We start from the raw sequence: 19,052 nt of genomic DNA on the forward strand, positions 1-19,052 counted from the left end.
GTCTAAAACCCCAAACCAACCCCAATTTATGGATGATGCACATGGAATTCTTTTGCTGTGCTGAGTAAGTTTTAAACACATAGCATTTGTTGCCAAAAGTTTCAGCAGAATTGAAGCCCCAGCACACACTCACGCGGCATCAACCTCTGAGAAAAGCAGAATTTTTGCTGTTGTGGAGAGAGAGGAGCCCTTTAAATCCTGCCCTGGCATCTCCAGGACCACCCTGAGAGTCTCGGGGTTGCTGCTGGGACAGAGCAGAGTTCCCTGAGCCTTGGCTCAGCCCAGCCTCCCTTCCCTGCAGAGGTCAGCAGCACCATTATCAGCGGCCAGGGACATCAGATACATGTTTATATTACAAAAGTTAATTAAGCAAGAACCCGAGTTCACGCTGTTTCCTCACAGGGCAGGGTGATTCTGTGATTAACTGTCTGTTTGCTGTTGCATAACCCCGTTTTCTCCAAGGCCGTTTTGCCCAGGATCCCGTGACTGTCCCCTCTGTTTGGSATCTATTCCGCTTCGGGAGTTTCTGGTAATTGTTCCTGGAGCAAGCCCTTGATGGCTCATGAGGAAAAGTCACACCAAGTCCCGCAGCACATTGGGAATTYAAATCAACTGGCTTAATGAAGGGAAATTATATCAGAAAACTTCTCWACATCTGTTCCTGATGTAACCACCRAAAYGCATTTCACAGCTGGGAAAAGCTACCTGAGCTCAGGCAGCCCAGCTGAGCCCTGTCCCRTTCCTTCACTCTCTAATCTGAGAGGTGAAGGACCTGCAGGAGAGGTTTGCAATATTCCATTTGCAATATTTCGTGTGGCATAAATAAATCCATTATATAAGGGGTATAAAAGCYGTGGTTTGTTTTCTGTGCAGCTCAGAGGTATCAAAGAGCTCCCCCAGCCGTGGCAGCTCCCTCTCCTTGAGCTCCCAGCCATAACTGATGGATTTGGATTGCACCCTCCCCCGTTCTCCTGCAGCCCCAATATTGTGACAGCACCRACATCTGCAGGAGCAGTGTTTTTATCTGGCTCTAAAGAGATTCTGTGCATGGGAYCTGCAAGGGAGCCGTGTCTCCATCACCACGTTCATCACGGTTCTGAACTCTGTGCCCAACCAGTGRCCAAAGGAATCAAAATAATGCAGTGACATCACGGGGCAGAGCTGAGATGCTGCATGGGGGGTGGATTTTTGATTTGTTTTGGTTTTYAAATCATTGCTGCAGCATTTCCTGTAAAAAGCAGACCGTTAAATAGCCCAGAGAGTATTTCAGCTGCTGAGCTGAGTTTGTCCACGGATTCCCCAGGAGACCTGGACAGACCTGGACAGATCAAGGCAGCTCYCCTCTCTCAGTGAGCAGGGAATATGACATCATTGCATCATTGCTGTTATTCTGTAGGAAATACAGGATATTTAATACACATCCTGCTGCAAATCCCATCATGAGCCACTGAAACTGAGATTTCAGTTCTGTGATTGACTCTCATCATTCTGCCGCAAACACGAGGAAGGGTGGCTGTGAACAGCTCCTTGGGATTGTTTTTGAGGGAAATGTTCCTTGGGATGGTTTTGAGGGGAATGAGGGCAGGGCCTGGTGGGATGTGCCAGAATAGCTGCTGATTTCTGGGAGGAACTGGGAATAGCTGATGATCCCTGGGAGGAACTGGGAATAGCTGATGATCCCTGGGAGGAACTGGGAATAGCTGATGATCCCTGGAAGGAACTGGGAATAGCTGCTGACCTCTGTGAGGGACTGGGAATAGCTGCTGATCTCTGGGAGGAACTGGGAATAGCTGCTGACCTCTGGGAGGAACTGGGAATAGCTGCTGATCTCTGGGAGGAACTGGGAATAGCTGCTGATCTCTGGGAGGAACTGGGAATAGCTGCTGATCTCTGGGAGGAACTGGGAATAGCTGATGATCCCTGGGAGGAACTGCTGGTTAATCAGCCCTGGTCCAGCCTCTCATGCTGGGCTGTCCTATGAAAACAGCCCCTCTGGAGTGTCCTTCCCCAGGAGGGAACAGGAGGGATGGCCAAGGGACATGGGACACTTCAGCTGCGTGTTGGGAGCCAGAACAATCGTGTTCAGGGCCAAGAGGAGCGTCCCCAGGGGCAGAGGGACAGAGAGGCCCTTCTGCCCGGGCTGTTTCCTTCCCTGCCCTCGCCCCGGTGCCACCAGCGTGCCCCAAGCAAGGCTCAGCTCTGCTCTCAGTGATTTCACTGCTCCTGTTCGCCCTCCCTGYGGGACGATCGGGAGCAGCCCCGGCGCTGCTGGGTGCCCTCTCGGACACGGCTTTTCCTCATGGGTGACAAGTGACTGTCACCGCAGGAGGGACAGGGCTGTCCCCCACTCACCCAGCCAGCCATCCCGGGAGCTGCTGGGGAGGGTTCTCTGCAGCCTGGGCTGTTCCTGCTGGCTGGGTGTGGATCACAACTCGGTTATCTCYTCTCCTCGCAGCAAAAGCCCGGATTCCATTCGCAGCACATCACTGCACCCACCCAGCCGCCCCTGCTCCCCTCCCCGCGCTGATTTACTCCTTCGCTGATAGTTTTTGTCCTTGGAAACCTTTCCCAGCCCTGCCCTGCTTGCAAGCACCTCCAGCAGCTCTCCCTCCCTGCAGCCGTGTGTGTCCAACCCACAGCACTGTCCCACCTAAAACRAGCCCTTGCGTCCCCCCAGCTCCCAACAGGAAGGTGCAAGGGGAAGTTTTGCCTCCTTGCAGAGTTTTTTCCCACTTCAGAAGCATTTTTTCCCAATCCAGCACCACTGTGGCTCCCCAGGACACCGGGGTGGTGACACTGAGGGTGGGSAGGCCCTGGCACAGGGTGCCCAGAGCAGCTGTGGCTGCCCCTGGATCCCTGGCAGTGTCCAAGGCCAGGCTGGACATTGGGGCTGGAGCAGCCTGGGACAGTGGGAGGTGTCCCTGCCATGGCAGGGGTGGCACTGGATGGGCTTTGAGGTCCCTTCCACCCCAAACCATCCTGTGACACCGAGTGACAGTTTTTTATTTTCACTGGATTTATTAACAGCACCATCACAGGGTGCTACCCCTGCACCAGGAAGGCACATTTTTCTGAGGTTTCTCCTCTTTTTTTCCACTTTCCTGCATTATGTGGCCACACTGAATGCCTTGGATCTGCATTTTCCTGCCTGTCAAACAGCGAGAGTGACTCTCAGCTTTGCAAAAGTGGAACATTCTGCATTTCCCCCAGCAGGAAATCTTCAGTCCCAACAGGCACAGCCTCTGCCTCAGGGATGCTGTGTGGCTTTTGGGGGCAGCTGAAGGTGCAGCAGGAAGGYTCAGCTCAGCTGCTGCACCCAGGCAGCCGGGAGCAGCGAGGCACCCACAGGGCAGGGAGCTGCTGCAGCCCAGGGAAAGCAGCTGAGAGGGTCAATGTCATGGAAACACGGGGAAAAAATCACCAAACCTCAACTCGGCCCTGGGGAGGCACGTGCCACCCCTTTTAGGAACAATAACGGGGATCTGCCGATGGTTTTGACTCCTAAGGGAGCCCAGAGCTGTGGAGAGCAGCTGGGAATCCTTAAAAACCCCAAAACTGGATGGGAGGGGAGGGAGGTGAAGGCAGAAGAGAATCACTGAAATCATTTAGGYTGGAAAAGCCCTCCCAAGATCATCGAGTCCAACCAACCCCAGCTCTGCCAGGGCCACCACTGCTCCTGTCACCAAGTGCCACATCCAGACAGCTTCTAAACTCCTCCAGGGATGGTGACCCCACCACTGCCCTGTCCCAATGCCTGACCACCCTTCTAGCACAGAAATTATTCTGATATCCAACCTAAACCTCCCCTGGCACAGTTTGGGGCCGTTTCTGAAGGAATTTTTCAGGAATTGGAGGCTTTTGATCTATTTTYTAATTTTCACACTGGAAACAAAGCTGCTGCAAGGCAGAGCCACCACAGGGGACAGAATCACTCCAGGCATTTCAGAATGCTGGAGCTGAGGCTCCTTCTCAAGCGGGAGGTGGTGAGTGGCTTTTAAAGGCTATTAATAGAAAGGCAGGGCTGAATCTGGAGTCACACTCCATCATTCTCCCCCTCTGCAGATCCATTCCCATCTGGCAGCAGGGATGCTGGGGAGGGTGGGGACAGGAGCCTGGGGAACAGCAGCACCCAGGACACGGCGTCTGATGTGGTTTAGGATGAGTCTGGGTGCAAAGCAAAGTGTGAAGCAAGGCCACAGAAACCCAACAGTGATCTGCTCCTCTCACCCTTTAAACTGCACCAGAAACACATCTCAGCACCCTTAGGGTTTGTACCAGGAGGGTGCCAAAACCAGCCCTTCGGTGAGGRGTTCTGAAATCTCATTTTCACAAATCACTGGATTTCCACCCATTTTTTGGAGCARGTTTAACYCCAGTKCCCYCAGTTTGCTTTGTGCCATTTGCTGACACTYGGATCAATGRGGCTGCTGGTTTATAAATTCTATAAACACATCTCTGGGTGTGCCCTGGGTGGCTGCATCCCCTCACACAGAGCACATGGGATGAGCTGAGCACTGTCCCCATACCCAGAGCCAGCTCAGCACATCCCCCCTGGCATGGGCAGCCTGTCCTGCTGCAGCCCTCGAGGCTCAGGAGCACCATTTGCCCGTTTTCCTGGAGTTTTTGCTGCCATGATGGTCCCACACCGGGATTCCCCGGCATTTCTGTCCTGTGCTCATTACATTTGTAGGGGATTTGACAAAAGGGAAACGTGACAGGCGGAGCCAGCCTGCTCTGGGCTGTCAGGGCAGTCCCAGACCTATTTTTAACTTAGGTAGCACTCCCCTTACACAAAAGCGATTACCAATTAAGGATTGCAAGGAGCCTTACGAATAGATGGAGTTTGAATTTCGAGCTGGAAAAGCGTTCTGGCTTTCGGGGCAGCTTGGGGCATCTACAAACSTTCAACATGCAAGAAGCCAGAATTGTGACTTAGGAGGTTTTCATAAAACACTTTCCCCGCGGATTTTCTCCTCACTGAATTTCTTTTCACTCTCTTGGACATTTCTTTCACTGATTTTCCCCAAACATTCCTGAAGAAGTGCAAACCTGGGAGTTTCCAGGGAGCTGACAGCAGTGCCATGTCCATGCCAGTCCTGAACCCAGCAGAGCCAGCCTGGACCTGGCATTTCCATTAAGGCTGGAGAGTTTGGGATCCCCTCCAGCACCTTCCCGAGCTCTGAGAGACTCTTCAAGGCCACCCCCGGGCTCCTTCTGCTTGGACAGCGATCAAAGTGAGCTCAGAAACACCCATTCCACTCKGCAGGGCACAGAGCCAGAGGCACAATTCAATTGTGACAGCTCCAGGGGCAGCCCACCGGCTCAGCCAGCTCCAGGAAAGGGAAAGAACAGCCTGGCAGACCCCCTGTGCTCTGGGAATGCTGCTAAAGGGCAGGGTCCAAAAAAATCACCACATCAGCCTTCAAAGCTCTCTGGGGTTAAAATCTGTGCAAGTGTGGAGGAGGGAGGACCTGAGGGCTCACAGATGGCTCCTGGGTGAGAGGGAAGGGGCTGGAGGAAAGGGAAGTTTCAGGGAGCCTGGAGAATTGTGAAGGCTGCAGAGAGGCAGGGGGAAAGTGGGGAAAGGTGGGGAAAAGCAGGAAGGGGAAAGGCAGGGAAAAGRCAGGGGAAAAGAAGGAGAGAGGYGAGGGGAAGGYAGGRAAAGGCAGGGAAAGGGCAGGGGRTGGCAGAGAAAGGCAGGGRAAAGGCAGGACAAAGAGAGGGGAAAGGTGGGAAAGGGCAGGGAAAAGATGGAAAAACGCAGGGGAAGGCAGGAGGTGGTAGGGAAAAGGCAGGGGAAGGGCAGAGAAAAGGTGAAAAAAGGCCAGGAAAGGCAGGGGAAAGGTGGAAAAAGGCCAGGAAAGGCAGGGAAAATGCAGGGGAAGGGCAGGGAAAAGGCAGAGGAAGGCAGGAAGGGAAAAAGGAAGGAAGGGGAAAGATGGGAAAAGGCAGGGGAAGGCAGGGGAAGGAAGGCACCCCCACGGAGCTGTGTCTGGTCTGCCCCCAGTTCAGCCCAGTTCAGCCCAGTTCAGCCCAGTTCAGCCCAGCAGAGCCATCCCAGCCCAGCAGGTCCGTGCGGGGCTTTGCTCAGCCGTGCCCAGATCCCAGCGCACAGCTCGGGGGAAGCGGGCCATGGAGAGTGAAGGGATCCCGTGGGATGATGGGTGTCCCGGCAGGGAGGGAGAGCAGACCAGGAGCAGGAATTCAGGGCGTGTGAGCGAGAAACACCGCACAGAGAGCCGGCAATGGCATCACAAGGGGGCTGCCCCCACATCAGCAGCTATCTGGGCATTTCCATTGAGATTTCTCMACTTGGAACACTTCCCTGAGCAAACAGAAACGCTCCGGTGGTTTTTTAAGGCATTTTGCTGATTTGTGCGTTCATTTGAGGGTTCGATCCTCACCGTCTCCCCGCTGATTGTGGGAATGCTGAGATGTGCCGTGCGCTTCCAGAGGGGGCGGATTTGGGAATCTGCAGCTGCAGGAGCCTCGCCAAAGCATCCTCTGGAGAGGGACCACGGGCACATGACTCAGCCACGCTCGGGATGAAGTCACTGCCGAGTGAAAGCGAACCATTTGTTTCTAACAACATATATGGTGAACTCCCGAGGCGAGTTCAGGGCAAAGCCGCGCTCCTTTCCCCCACCCACCCCGCTTTTGTCTGGATGTAAGGCGCTGCAGAGGAGCTCCGAGTTGGACCGATGGCAAGAAGATCCACAAACCCGCCGACATCACTGTCCAGCAGTGTGCAAAAGCAGAATTTAAGGAATTTTTTCCCCCCTACTCCTTGTTACTGAGGTAATTAGTTCGCAGCCTTTGCCTCCGGGAATATGGGATTACAGAATTGTACACAAATTTTCTCCCCTTTATTAAATCTGGTTTTAAACAATGAATTTATTTAGGTAGTCACACATGACCAGGGAGTTCTTTGCACCTTCTCCTTCTAAAGGAAGCAGCAGCACTGCCCTGTGCCGTCACCCCAGAGCGCTGAACCCAAACCCCAGAGCAGAGGCCGCGCTGGTGACACCAGGAGGGAGGAACAAAGCCCCTCAAAGCACSTTCCTTTAACAAAGAGTTAACCCAGAGCTCAGCGCTCACAGGATCGTTTCAAGCCCCTGTGCTGTCTTTAAACCTCATCTAAATTAAGGCTGGCAACTCCCTTCCCAGCTTCAAACGCTGCACATTTTTGTAGGATAAGAGAGTGGGGAAGAGGATGAGCAGAGGGCTGCAGGTGCCCTGCAGAGTACAGGGTCAGAGGGGCTTTGAGCAGCTCCTGACACTCAGATTCTCTGATATTGCAGCGGGAAGAAAATAAAAATTCTCTAATATTGTATTTGAAGTGATAAAGAATTAAGCATTATTTTATTTAYTGGTTAGGWYGTGTTAAGGAAAATATTCTGAATACAYRTYTTTACTTTTTWAAAAAATTTTATGYAGTTAAAATTTATAGGGATGTATTTTTTTTAAGTTTATTGGTCTAGAGCTGAGTAGCTTTTAGTATTTTTTTTAATTGGATTTGAATTTTTTTTGTTTTGATGTTAATTAGAATTTTTTAATTTTTTTTTTTTACTTAGTTTTTTTTTCTGGACTGGATATTTTTAATTTTGCTAGAGGCATCTGGGGTAGATGTTAGGAGATGGCCGCTGATGTTCTGTTGATGTTTTGTTGATGGCCGTTTATCTTTTCGGTTATCTTTTGGGCTACACTCAGTTCGTTGATACATTAAGTTTATTTTTATAAAGTGATGCTTAATTTTTAAAACAAAAACTTTGAAATAATTCTTTTTTTAAAGTAAGGTTAAATTAAGTTTAACTACAGAAATAAWTTTTCAAAGTTGTATTGTTTTCAACAGCAGCTGCTCCTAAGGAGCCGATGGATGGAAGCATTTCCATTTTTAATTCCACACTGACACATCCTCATGGAAGTGAGTCCTACACCAAAATACAGACCTGTTCTGCCCAGAGATGGGTTTAAATGCGTGATTCAGCCATCCTGATGCACAGTGAGTGCCAGCTGAAGGGTGGCAGGAGCAATTCCCACTAATCCTTGGCTTCAAAGCAGCTCTCACTCTGCTGATTCCATGGGGCAGCTCGTTATTAACGGCCCTAATTGTTCTGCGAGGGACTCGTGTCTCCTTCAGAGAGACCAAAACCAGGAAAGAAAAATTGAAAATGACAAGAGATCGTTTAAAAACGGTCTTGTTTGCCAAACAAGATACTCCAATAAAGCAGCTTTCACCAACTTGGCACTTCCTTTATGTTTTTTGAAATTCTCTTGCTTTACCCAGAAGACATTCTGGGAGGGAAAATCTGCGGATTACAGCTGCCCTGAGTGCCAGTCACACATTTCTTCACCTCCTGCTTGATCTTTAATGCAATGCTAATGGTACCAATTTCTTGCCTGGGCTATTACACACCAGCTGGCAGCAGCACAGCAAGGAGCTTCCCCCCTGGCAGAGGAAAATCTTCACTTTCACATGCTAACCTGCACTCACGTGGGTTTATAACAACCCTGGAAGCAAAGCATGAGGCAAGGCTAAGGAAACCAGACAGTGATCTGCTCCTCTCACCCTTTAATCTGTCCTAGAAACACATCTCAGCACCCTTAGGGTTTGTACCAGGAGGGTGCCAAAACCAACCCTTGGTGAGGGGTTCTGAAATCTCATTTTCACAAATCACTGGATTTCCACCCATTTTTTGGAGCAGGTTTAACCCCAGTGCCCCAGTTTGCTTTGTGCCATTTGCTGACACTCGGATCAATGATGCTGCTGGTTTATAAATTCTATAAACACATCTCYGGAGRCATCAGCATCRTTTCCCAGTGACATTGTTTGGTGAATGTCCATGGGATAGGCAAAGTCCTGGTTCCTGAAGGTGCTGCCAACTTTAAGGAATGGACTGAAAGAGGGTTGGTGGATTTTTCCTTAYTTCCCTTTGCTGTGTTGAGAGAACAAACACCAGAGAAGCTCTCTCTGCAAGCTGGGTGCCCTTACCTGGCATTTCCTCAGGAATGCCACATGCCCAGGTTGCTATTTTGGAAGTGGATTTTCACAGAAATAAACTCACAATCGTGTCCCAGTTTCCCTGTGTCCCATCCCTGTGACTCAGTTTGCTCACYGTGCCCCAGCTGGCCCTGCAGCACAGCCAGGGAGGGGAATGGCTCATTGTCCCCTGTCCCTGCCAGCCCCGCAGCTCTGGGCACAAGGGCCAGGCCACCACACCACCCAGCTCACCCTGCATGGATTGCTCTTCAAGTCCGAGGATTTCACTTCCAGAGCAAGATAAAGTCGTGCCAAACCCCAGAGCTGTCCAGGTCGGGCAGCAGAGCCAGAATCCCTGAATYACTGAGGCTGGAAAAGCCCCTGAGACCATSGAGTTCAGCCAYCCCCAGCACTGCCATGGCCGYCACTGACCCGTGTCCCCAGGTGCCACATCCACGTGTTTCCTGGACATTTCCATGGATGGGGACTCCACCCCAGCCCTGAGCACTCTGTCCCAGTGCTGGACAATCCCTTCCATGAAGAAATTCTTCCTCCTATCCATCCTAAACTTCCCTTTGCACAGCTTGAGGCCGTTCCCTCTCCTCCTGTCCCTGTTCCCTGGAGCAGAGCCCGACCCCCCCGGCTGTCCCCTCCTGTCAGGGAGTTGTGCAGAGCCACAAGGTCCCTCCTGAGCTTCTTTTGCTCCAGACTGAGCCCCTTTCCAGCTCCCTCAGCTGCTCCTGGGGCTCCAGACCCTTCCCCAACTCCGTTCCCTTCCCTGGACACGAGCCCACAAGAATCCCCTGGAAAACACAGCTGGACATCCCACATGGAGCAGCAAGTCACAGCTTCCAAAGCAACATTTGGAACATTTTCCATGGCTCYGAGCACCGACTGCAACTGAAAATCAGAATGAGGCAGTGCTCAGAAGGGAAGYGTACGGTCACCAAATGGAAAAGTTACCCAAGTCCTGTTTTGGTTATATGTTATCTCATTTTATACATAAAAATAGGAAATTTATACACAGGGCACACACAAAACCTCCCCGCTGCCCCGGGCTCTTTTCCAAGAGCATTTCAAACAATTTACAATCACTAATAAAAAGTAATTGAAAGCCTCCAGAAAGTATTTTTTTCTTTCTTTTTCAGATGAACTTCCTTSCATTTAAGGTTTGTTATTCTGCAGCACCTGCTTTCCACACTTGTTTGTGCTTCGACCAAAAAATTATTTTGTTTCAATCATGAGGAAGTTGCAACTTTCCTTCAATTTTCTTTTCTTCTCAAAAAAGATGAGAACAAAGTGCCTCTATCTGACATTGAAGTACTTGAGGCCTGGTTTTATTTCTTTTTTTCATGCAAACACACTGCAGACAGAAGGTTCAAGCACATCCAGGTTTTGATGGCAAGTAAATTAATTATCTGGAAGGAAATAAATGGGCAGCCCCATYGCAGGGGGTTCCATTAGGAGATGTAGATTAACTCCCCAGTAATTCATGTGCTATACAGCTGGGGTTTGGCCAGGAATCCGAGACAGAAAGCTGGAGTTCAATTGTATTTATTTGTGTCAAAACAGTCTGGCTACATTTCTATTATTATATATGGTTTCTCAGCGAGGGAAACATCACAATGGGCTGGGACTGGGTTGGAGATTTTTTGGCTTGGCAATGGAATCTGTGCAAAGCTGCAAGGAGAGGAGAATAAAGCTGTCTTTTGAAACTTCACCAGCCAATGGTCACAGACGAGGGTCCCGCATTGCTCAATGCCAGAAAGAGCGGGGCACCCAGTAAACCTTGAAAAAGATTGGAACAGTTCCCTCTGCCAGCCTTCAGTCACTGCATGAAAAATCCAACTGCAATTAGCATTTAGCACAAAGCACTTTCTGTAGGCTGACAATAGGTAGCCAGAGCAGAAAGTGTACATAACAAGGACGGAATCCCGTTTWAGAGAATCGCGTGGGGTCTGTGCACAAGGAAGGGATCACCGTTTTCCCCCCAGAAAATYCAAACCCACCCAGCTCCCTCTGCTTAACAGCTCAAATCCAGAGCAAGAAAAACGGAGTTTAGGTTAAAAAGCACCAGGGTAAGTTCGGGGACACGTTAAATGGAATTGCTTATTTTGCTKTTCCATTAAATAGGCAAGCTCAATGCATCTGCCACCCGGACCTATTCTTTCCCATCACCATTCACCATCAATCATTGCAGCTGGRTGTCAGCCCTGCCTCAGTGCAGCCCACTGCTCTCAATGACTCTGATGTGCACTTTGTGGCAGCAGGAGAGCCAAGATGAACTGCTAAATTACTAAGTATCTTGGGGAAAGAAAGGGTCTTCTCTGCATTACAGAAATTTCTGTGACATTTCAATTAATCGGCCGGTGCTGGGTACAGTGGGGACACTCCAGCACGAGATGCTGTGCCTGAGGATGAAATAYCAGGGAAGAAAAAGTACTGAGTCTCAGCTGAGATGATGTGACCTAAAACACATATTAAAACCAAACAGCACCCTCACCTTCATATCTGCATGCACAGAGACGGCTGATAATTAATGCAATTAAAAAAAAAAAAAAAGCAAAAAAAAAAAGCAGCTTTACAATCTTTGTCACAAGTTCTCATTAATTGCCTGGCTCTCCCTGCTCCCTTCTGCAGGGCAGCAGAGCAGCGAGAAGCACTGGTGGCACCATGTGCCGCAGAACATTTCAGAGTTAACGTTCCCTTACCTTTTATAGAAACCATGAAGAGGCTGGAGACATAAAAACTGCCAGTAATCCAAGCAGAAGGCCTTCAACTTGAGCATTTTGCAGCGCTCCCGCCGCCGCYGCCGCGCTGTGCGGCCGCCTTTTAGCGACACGAGCGAGTTTGGTCAGGGTGTGAGTGACTCAAAGGCGGCGCGACAGCCCCGTGTCCCCATGGCCGGCCGGGGGATGGCCCCGCAGCCCGGACACCCGCACAGGCTCGGCACCTGCAGCCCAGCCCCGGCTCCTACAAAGAGGCGGGCGCACAAAGGATTCACGGGCGCTCTCTGATCCTGCTCGCCGCTCGGCTCGCCCCGAGCCCCCAGTCCTGCCGGGATCGCTGCTGGTACACAGAAATCCCGCGTCTCCTTTCGGCTGTTTTAGGCCATTCGGAGAGCCCTCTGGACAGGCAGCGTGGGTAAATTCCAGTTACGGCTCGGATGGACCTTTGGAAAGCATCCTCAGAGCTCGCAGAAGTTCGGAAAATGCAGGCAATTATCTCGACGGGCTCTGACACCAGTGCCTGGTACCCACAGCAGGGCTGGGAGCTCAGCACATGGGGCTGCAGGCGTTTGCCCTTTTCCCTTTTTCCCCCCGTTATTCAGCTCCTCCTGTACCGGCACATCAGCTCCATTGTCTGCGGCACCTCGGGAGCTAGGGGCTTCTCGTGATGGGAGGGGAAAAAAAAAAAAAAAAAAAAAAAAAGAAGATGAAGAAGAAGGCAGGCAGGAGCTCAGAGCCTCCCGCTCACCCAGCAGATTGTGCTTATCTTGTACACAACGCGCTTTGCCAGGGAGCGCAGGGGGGAGGATGAACCAACCCCGAACGGCGGGCGGCAGCGGGACAGCCCCCGGGGCGCGGGCACGGACGGACAGACGGACAGAGAGACAGGCGGACCGACAGGCGGGCAGACAGGCGGACAGACAGGAGGCTGCCGGCGGGGACGGACAGCCCCGCGGGGAATCCCGGCGGAGCATCCCGGGGGATGCCGCAGCCGCAGCCGCTCCGGAGCCGCCCCGAGCCGCAGGCAGCGAGCTGGGAGCCGCTGCGAGCGGGGGATGTCAGGATTAGCAGCGTTTGCCATCCAGACCCCTGCAAGGCACGATAAAAGATTGGATTGCTTTTGTTCTGAGAAGAGGGGAGCACCAATTTTYAAAAATTCCTGTCTTTTACCGTGGCCCAATTCTGGCTCCTCCCTCCCCTCCCCCTTCCAGCCTCTCTATCCCAACGTGAACTGCCAAGGGTGCGAATCCGGGAGCGAAACCACACAGGGCAGGGGTAGAGCAGAGATTAGGGGGGTATCCCTCCCTGGGAGGGTGGGCAGCCCTGGCACAGGGTGCCCAGAGAAGCTGTGGCTGCCCCTGGATCCCTGGCAGTGTCCAAGCCCAGGCTGGACATTGGGGCTGGAGCAGCCTGGGACAGTGGGAGGTGTCCCTGCCATGGCAGGGGTGGCACTGGATGGGATTTAAGGTCCCTTCCAACCCAAATCTGTCTGGGATTCTATGAAAACCCTGGGCTGGGAGGAACCCCAAAGGTGACCCAGTCCATCCCCTGTCCCTCCCAGACCCCCAACACTCCCCCCTGTCCATCTCTGGCAGTGCTGTCCAAGCACTCCTGGAGCTCTGGCAGCCTCGGGGCTGGGACCATTCCCTGGGGAGTCTGGGCAATGCCAGCACCCTCTGGGGACAGGAGATTTCCCTGAGATTCATCTCAACTTCTGACCCAGCCCCAGCTGCTCCCTGGGTGCTGTGCTTGGTCAGACAGGAGGAATCCRTGCCCATCCCTTCTCCAGGTTCACAGGCCTGAGTTAACAACAGCACAGAACTGTTCTACTGCAGCAAACACGGCTGGCACAGGAGAACCGCAACAGCCRTTTATCAATTTTTAACRTTTTTGTTGCTCTTTTTGAATAAGMGGTGTCCTAGTGAAGACCAGGTYTTGTGTCCAGTTTGCACTAAGTTCACTTGTCCAGAAGCCACAATTTCTCATTCTGTTTCCTTTCTGAAAATCACTCCTAGCAAACATTTGAGGCTGCAGCTTGCAACATTGTCAAACAGGTAGAGAGGAACTCAAGAGTTCAGCAGTTACTACAACAAAACCAAAGGCAGAACCCAAGAAATACTTCACAACCATTCTGGCACTGGGACAAGTGTTTAAACCACTCAAAAAAMCCCCAAACAATCAACCAAACAAAAAAAYCCAACCAAACAAAATAAACCAACCAAACAAATAACTATCAAACWCCCCTACAATGACCTCCCCAAAAAGCCACAGGAATTTTAACACTGTTTAAAAAATATGAAAAGTAAACCAACCCCCTAGGCCGTAACCTGAGGCTCTTTTCCATTTAGACCTCTCTAGTCCCCCAAGTGCCTGGATAATAAATGATATTTAGGGATCCATACAAGCTGTATTTAGGGATCCATATAAGCTATATTTAGGGGTTCTGGTTTCACTCATTGTCACTGTGGAGTTGCAGAAGTGCCTTRCATCTTTTTAGAAAAGTGCTTTGTGCAAGTTTAATTGAATGATATTATAAATATATTTGAGTAACATTGGCAATTTCTTTAGTGAAGTGAAGAAATGGGTGGGTTATACTTAAACACTGTTATACTTTGGTATTTCCCTAAAGACACCTTGTATGGGACAGGGYAGGTGATGGGAACAAGCACATCATGAAAAAAGCAACTTGCAGGGAAAAAATGGGTTTGATTTGAGCCTTTTAAAAAACAATTTCTTGTGTAGATTCTCTCTGAAATACCCCTTCAATAAATGCTGCCTGCATTTATTTGCTGGGATTTCTTCCAGAGCAGCACTAGAGCTGGTGATTTGTGAGCAAAAACACAACTGGCTATCTCTGAGAAACAACATCACCCCCCAACATGAAACACGCCCAAATCTGAGCCTGTTTTTCTTTCTGGACTCATATTCCCTTGGGATTCATTAGCTTGGCATTATCAAGTCACTGATGCCATCGYGGTACGGATATTGAGATTTTCTTATTAAAAATCTTTCATCCCTGCTTTTCATCCCCTGTTCTCCAGGGTGGTTTTATCCAAAGAAGAGYTGAGGAAAGGCCCTGGGGCTGCTGGTGAGCCCCAAGCTCCTGGCACTGCCTCCTGCTTCGGGTTTGGTGGTGCCAAGAGGGGAATGGGAAATCCTTTTTTCCTTTGTTTCCAAGAACAAACAACACAAGGGGGAAAAAAAGGAGGAAAAAAAAAAGGGGGGGAAAAAAAAGAAAGAAATTGAGTTTCCCCTGTTGTCACATTTTTGAGTCAGAATTCTTTGATACTCCTTAAAAAAAGGGAGAGAAAAACAAAGAAAAAAAATGGTTACATCCCACAACCAAGGACAGCTATTCAYAGGATCAAAGGAAAAGGGGAAAGGCAGCCTGCGACAAGTAAGCTCAGGAGATGCCAGCCAAAGGCTTGATCCTGAAATGAGACTTTTCAGGAAACTTATCCTTTGTCTGYTCACATTGCAAAGCAATTTCTTTCTCACCATCATATCCCTTCCAGAAAGAAAAAAAACCAACAACCCAAAACCTTATTTATCACCTTAATTATCTATTTCCAAGCAGTGGGCTCTCAGAGCACAGGAGCCATGTACCCGTGGATTTCCTGACAGCATCCACCACCCATTATCCCCCCTTCACGCAGAGAAAATGCTAATTAGGACTTTTGCAAATGAAAAGCCCCACGCTCTCAACACGTTCCTCACTTTCCCTTGTCTTCCCGAGGAAAACAACAAAGGAAATTAAGCTTCATCTCACGCTCAGCYGGGATGGAAAACTGGCTCTTTCAGAAAGGCATTTACTGAAACCTTTGACTCAGAATTCCCAGGCCTCGCACAAGGAGGGATTTTKGGATGTGCTGCAGCCGGGAGCAGTTTGCTGGGAATTTCTGCAGTCACTCAGAGTTCAGCCCCTGACAAGGCTTTCAGAAACAGCCCCTGAAAAAAGACCARGTGGAAATGGAACGTTGCACCACCTCCTTTTTTAGGGGTGGCTTTCATGCCAACCCCCAGAGCTCTGAGGCTGAAGGAAAACAATCCACTGAGGGAGAAAACAACCCCAGCATGAAGCTGGGGCACTCACTAATGTCAAAAGTTGGGCAGATCAGGAAAATTGACTCATCTGGTGACAATCTTTAACCCCTTCCAAAATACATTTCTTGTACTGCTGCTCTTTACTCAGTTAAACCTTTATAGTGACGCATCAGGAACATTCCTGAAAAACATTTAACTCCCACAGAAAAACAATGCATCCCCCTGCTCAGGTGGAGCACACGAATTGTAGCAAGGAAATTGTTTCCCACGAGTCCTTCCAGCCTCCGGGGTGAAATCCTTCCCTGGCCATGCACCAAAACTTGATTTTAAAAATTTGTGCATTGTGGAGCTCAGGAATTCCACGGGATCCCACATCCATCCATGACACCCTGCTCACACCACGTTAAGGAGTGGGGGAGCGCAGAGCAGGTGCACAAACTGAGGATTTGGRTGAGCAGAGATGTTGGGTTTCCTCCCGGGAGGTTTGAGAGCCTCGGTGCTCACGGGATGCAGCAGCACCCAAAGCTCCAGCGCTGGGCGCTGCGTGGGCACTGCACGTGTAGGGAGGGCTCTCCATGTCAGAGTTTGGGATGAAATCCCAGGCAAATGTTGGTGTTCCAGGCTCTGGCAAAGCAGCTGTCCCTCCCTGCCCCTCGCAGGGTCCTGGTACCAGGCTGGAGCATCCCTGCCCCACCAGGGCAGGAGGAAGGGCTGTGCTCACATGGAGCCCTCAGGCTCGGGGACACCCTGGGGCACCCCAAGGTTGGGGACACCCTCTGCAGAGATGCCCAGAGAGACAGGGACAGAAATCAAGGTCTTTCTCCTCCAGGCTGGCTTGAAGGGCAGCTCTGCTGCCTGGAAATCCTCCAGCAACCCAAACCAAACTCCTCTGTCTTCAGACAGCTCTCAGTCATGCACTCCCCACAGATGAATTCTATCATCATTTGATATTATCCTTTAGTTTTGGTTATTAAACCACTCAGCTGCCAAAGTATCAATGAAGAAGGGCAGGAGGAACTTTGCTGTTCTCTTAATCCCGACTGTCCTTCCTGCACATCCTCCCTGAGCTCAAACAACCACTGGCTGAGCAGTTTGTCACAGAAGGTGACAAATCCACCCCAAAGCTCCAACATTTAAATTTGGAGCTCATTTGGAACAGGGCTGGCAGTTCAGCCATCCAGAAGGCCCACATTAAGATTTAGATCTTAGGAAACAAAATATTTTCAGATGCCAGCTGAAAGAGGCCAGCTCAGAATGTGCAGAATAAATCCTGTGCAGGCTGTGAAGGGAATTGTGCCAGCCAATATATGGACACATAAAATWGGTAATATTTTTATACATTTTCTGCTTTATAATGCACACAAGCACATTTTTCACATTAACCTTTAGTCTTTCGAGCACTGAGTGGTTCACTGAGGGCAAATGTCAACCACTTTTGGTTGTGGAGGGGACAGGAAATTCRTGAGCAAAATACAAGAAGAGTACCCTGACTAAGAAATACCTGACAGGACACTGGGTGGGACCACATTAACTGGGATATCCCATTTGCTGGGTGCTTTAAAGGCCGATTTGCTCAACAAATTCATGGGAACACATCCACTAAGCAGAAGTCTTCTGTTGTCTTTCATTGTACTTAAAAAGAATGTCCTTAATTCTATCTGATTACAGCTCCAGAGCAGGYTGATGTGACCTGCTGAAGTGGACTAGATGTCACATTCTCTTCCCTCAGTAACTCTTTAATACTAGGAAAATTCAAAGATTTATCTGATAAAATTTGAGCATTTTTCTTCAGTGTTTCCTCTATGACTGTTTCACCCCAGAGTTTTTAAACGTCACAAAATTATTTAATTTGCAGTTAAAGAGTGGCATTTTGACATCCTCCTCTGGTAACTCCCAGGTATCATTTCAGCCCAGYTCTCTAGATTCAGAACGACTTACTGCCTGCATTTAATTCTTCCATATTTCTCACTGATACCCTCCCATGRAAAAAAAAAACAAAAACAATGAGAGGAAAGCCATGGTAATAAAATCTATTTCAAGCCTGCAAWGAAGGTGTCAGCAATACCTGGCTCTGGTAAATCACACACCAGCATCACAATGCTTGTGCTAAAATAAACATGGAGAGGAGCAGGGCTGGGGGAAGTTGGGATTGTTCCCTGCATTGTCCTCCCAGACAAAGGCCCAGTGTCCCATCACCCTGGGAATGGAACAAAAGTACAGTGGGGACCGAGCGTGGSGCAGGGTGGCCGTGCTGGGGACAAAGGGAGCGGCACAGCACGGGGGGGTGGCAGCTCAGGAAACGGCAACCAGGCAAATTCTGCACTTCAGAGGGCTTTACACTGGGTAATAATGGAAGATTAATTACAGACGGCCCTTAATTTGAATAAGGTTAAACAGAGCAACTCCCACCGTTCTGTGCAAGCAAGGTTGAAGTGACATCGTGTGGGAAAAAGTCACATCCTCAACCCAGAACTCCAGAGGAGGGGACTTGTACCAAAACAACTGTCAGCTGGAGAGGGAGGGACCTGCCCCAGCTTTATCAAAGGAACTCTGTGCCTTTGATGCACTTTTCAATGTGCAGGGAGGAGTGTAAGAGATGCCAGGCACCCATTTGAGACGMAGCCTTAACAGGGCTGAGCATTTCTCTCCAAAAGCAGTGATCAAAGGCGAATCCCAGCTGTGGCAGAGCCTCCAGTGACAGAGCTCTCCAAAGCTGGAGCTTTCATCAAAATTAAAATGCTGAGCAACAGAAAGAGGAGCAGCATCTGCACACAGCTGTGTCCCCAGAGCAGCACAGGACAGCAGGACAAGGCAGGTACTGCCAGCAGGATGGTCACAAAAATCTGAGAGGTCACAAAAATCTGTGCACAAACACACCCTTCTGTCCCTCCCCTTGGAGCTCCTCTGAGAACAAACACGGGGTCTGAAGCCAGAACTGAATTTTGAGTTGGAAATCCTGGAAAAGGGCAAATTACCCACTCCCAGGGAAATCCGGCTGTTTGGTCAGGGCCTTTGGTGGCTGGGCACTACCAGGTAGAGCTGTGTCGAGTGCAGCTGGTACAGAACAGGGCATTTCTGTCAGTGCCAACCTCAAACTACCATCTACGATTGCTACAGTACCTGAGTGGGTCAGTTGAGATGCTGCTTCCTGTCTCCAGTGACGTCCTGAGGTGACAGCAAAAGAGTAAAATGATAAAGTATTAAAGTATAAACCTCATTAAAAGCATGAACTATTCAAAAATGCTATGTCCTTAAACATCAACGACTTTACATTTTCTCCCTTCTTACTGGCATTTCAG

General features: G+C 50.0%; 1 protein-coding gene across 8 annotated transcripts in view; it reads right to left on the reverse strand.

The window, feature by feature from the left end:
* The window catches only part of IQSEC1 (IQ motif and Sec7 domain ArfGEF 1), a 347,139-nt gene that overhangs the window by 133,362 nt on the left and 194,725 nt on the right, over positions 1–19,052 (reverse strand). For 2 of the 8 annotated variants that reach the window (XM_057380361.1, XM_057380363.1), the window contains exon 3: positions 18,874–18,918. The exons of the other annotated variants lie outside the window; for them this stretch is intronic. In XM_057380361.1, the coding sequence (XP_057236344.1) occupies positions 18,874–18,918 (45 nt within the window). The remainder of the gene's footprint in view (positions 1–18,873; positions 18,919–19,052) is intronic. 8 annotated transcript variants of the gene reach the window in all.

This window comes from Malurus melanocephalus, unplaced genomic scaffold, assembly GCF_030028575.1.
Source record: "Malurus melanocephalus ecotype Western Australia unplaced genomic scaffold, MMel_1.1 scaffold_449, whole genome shotgun sequence".
Classification (NCBI taxonomy): Eukaryota; Metazoa; Chordata; class Aves; order Passeriformes; family Maluridae; genus Malurus; species Malurus melanocephalus.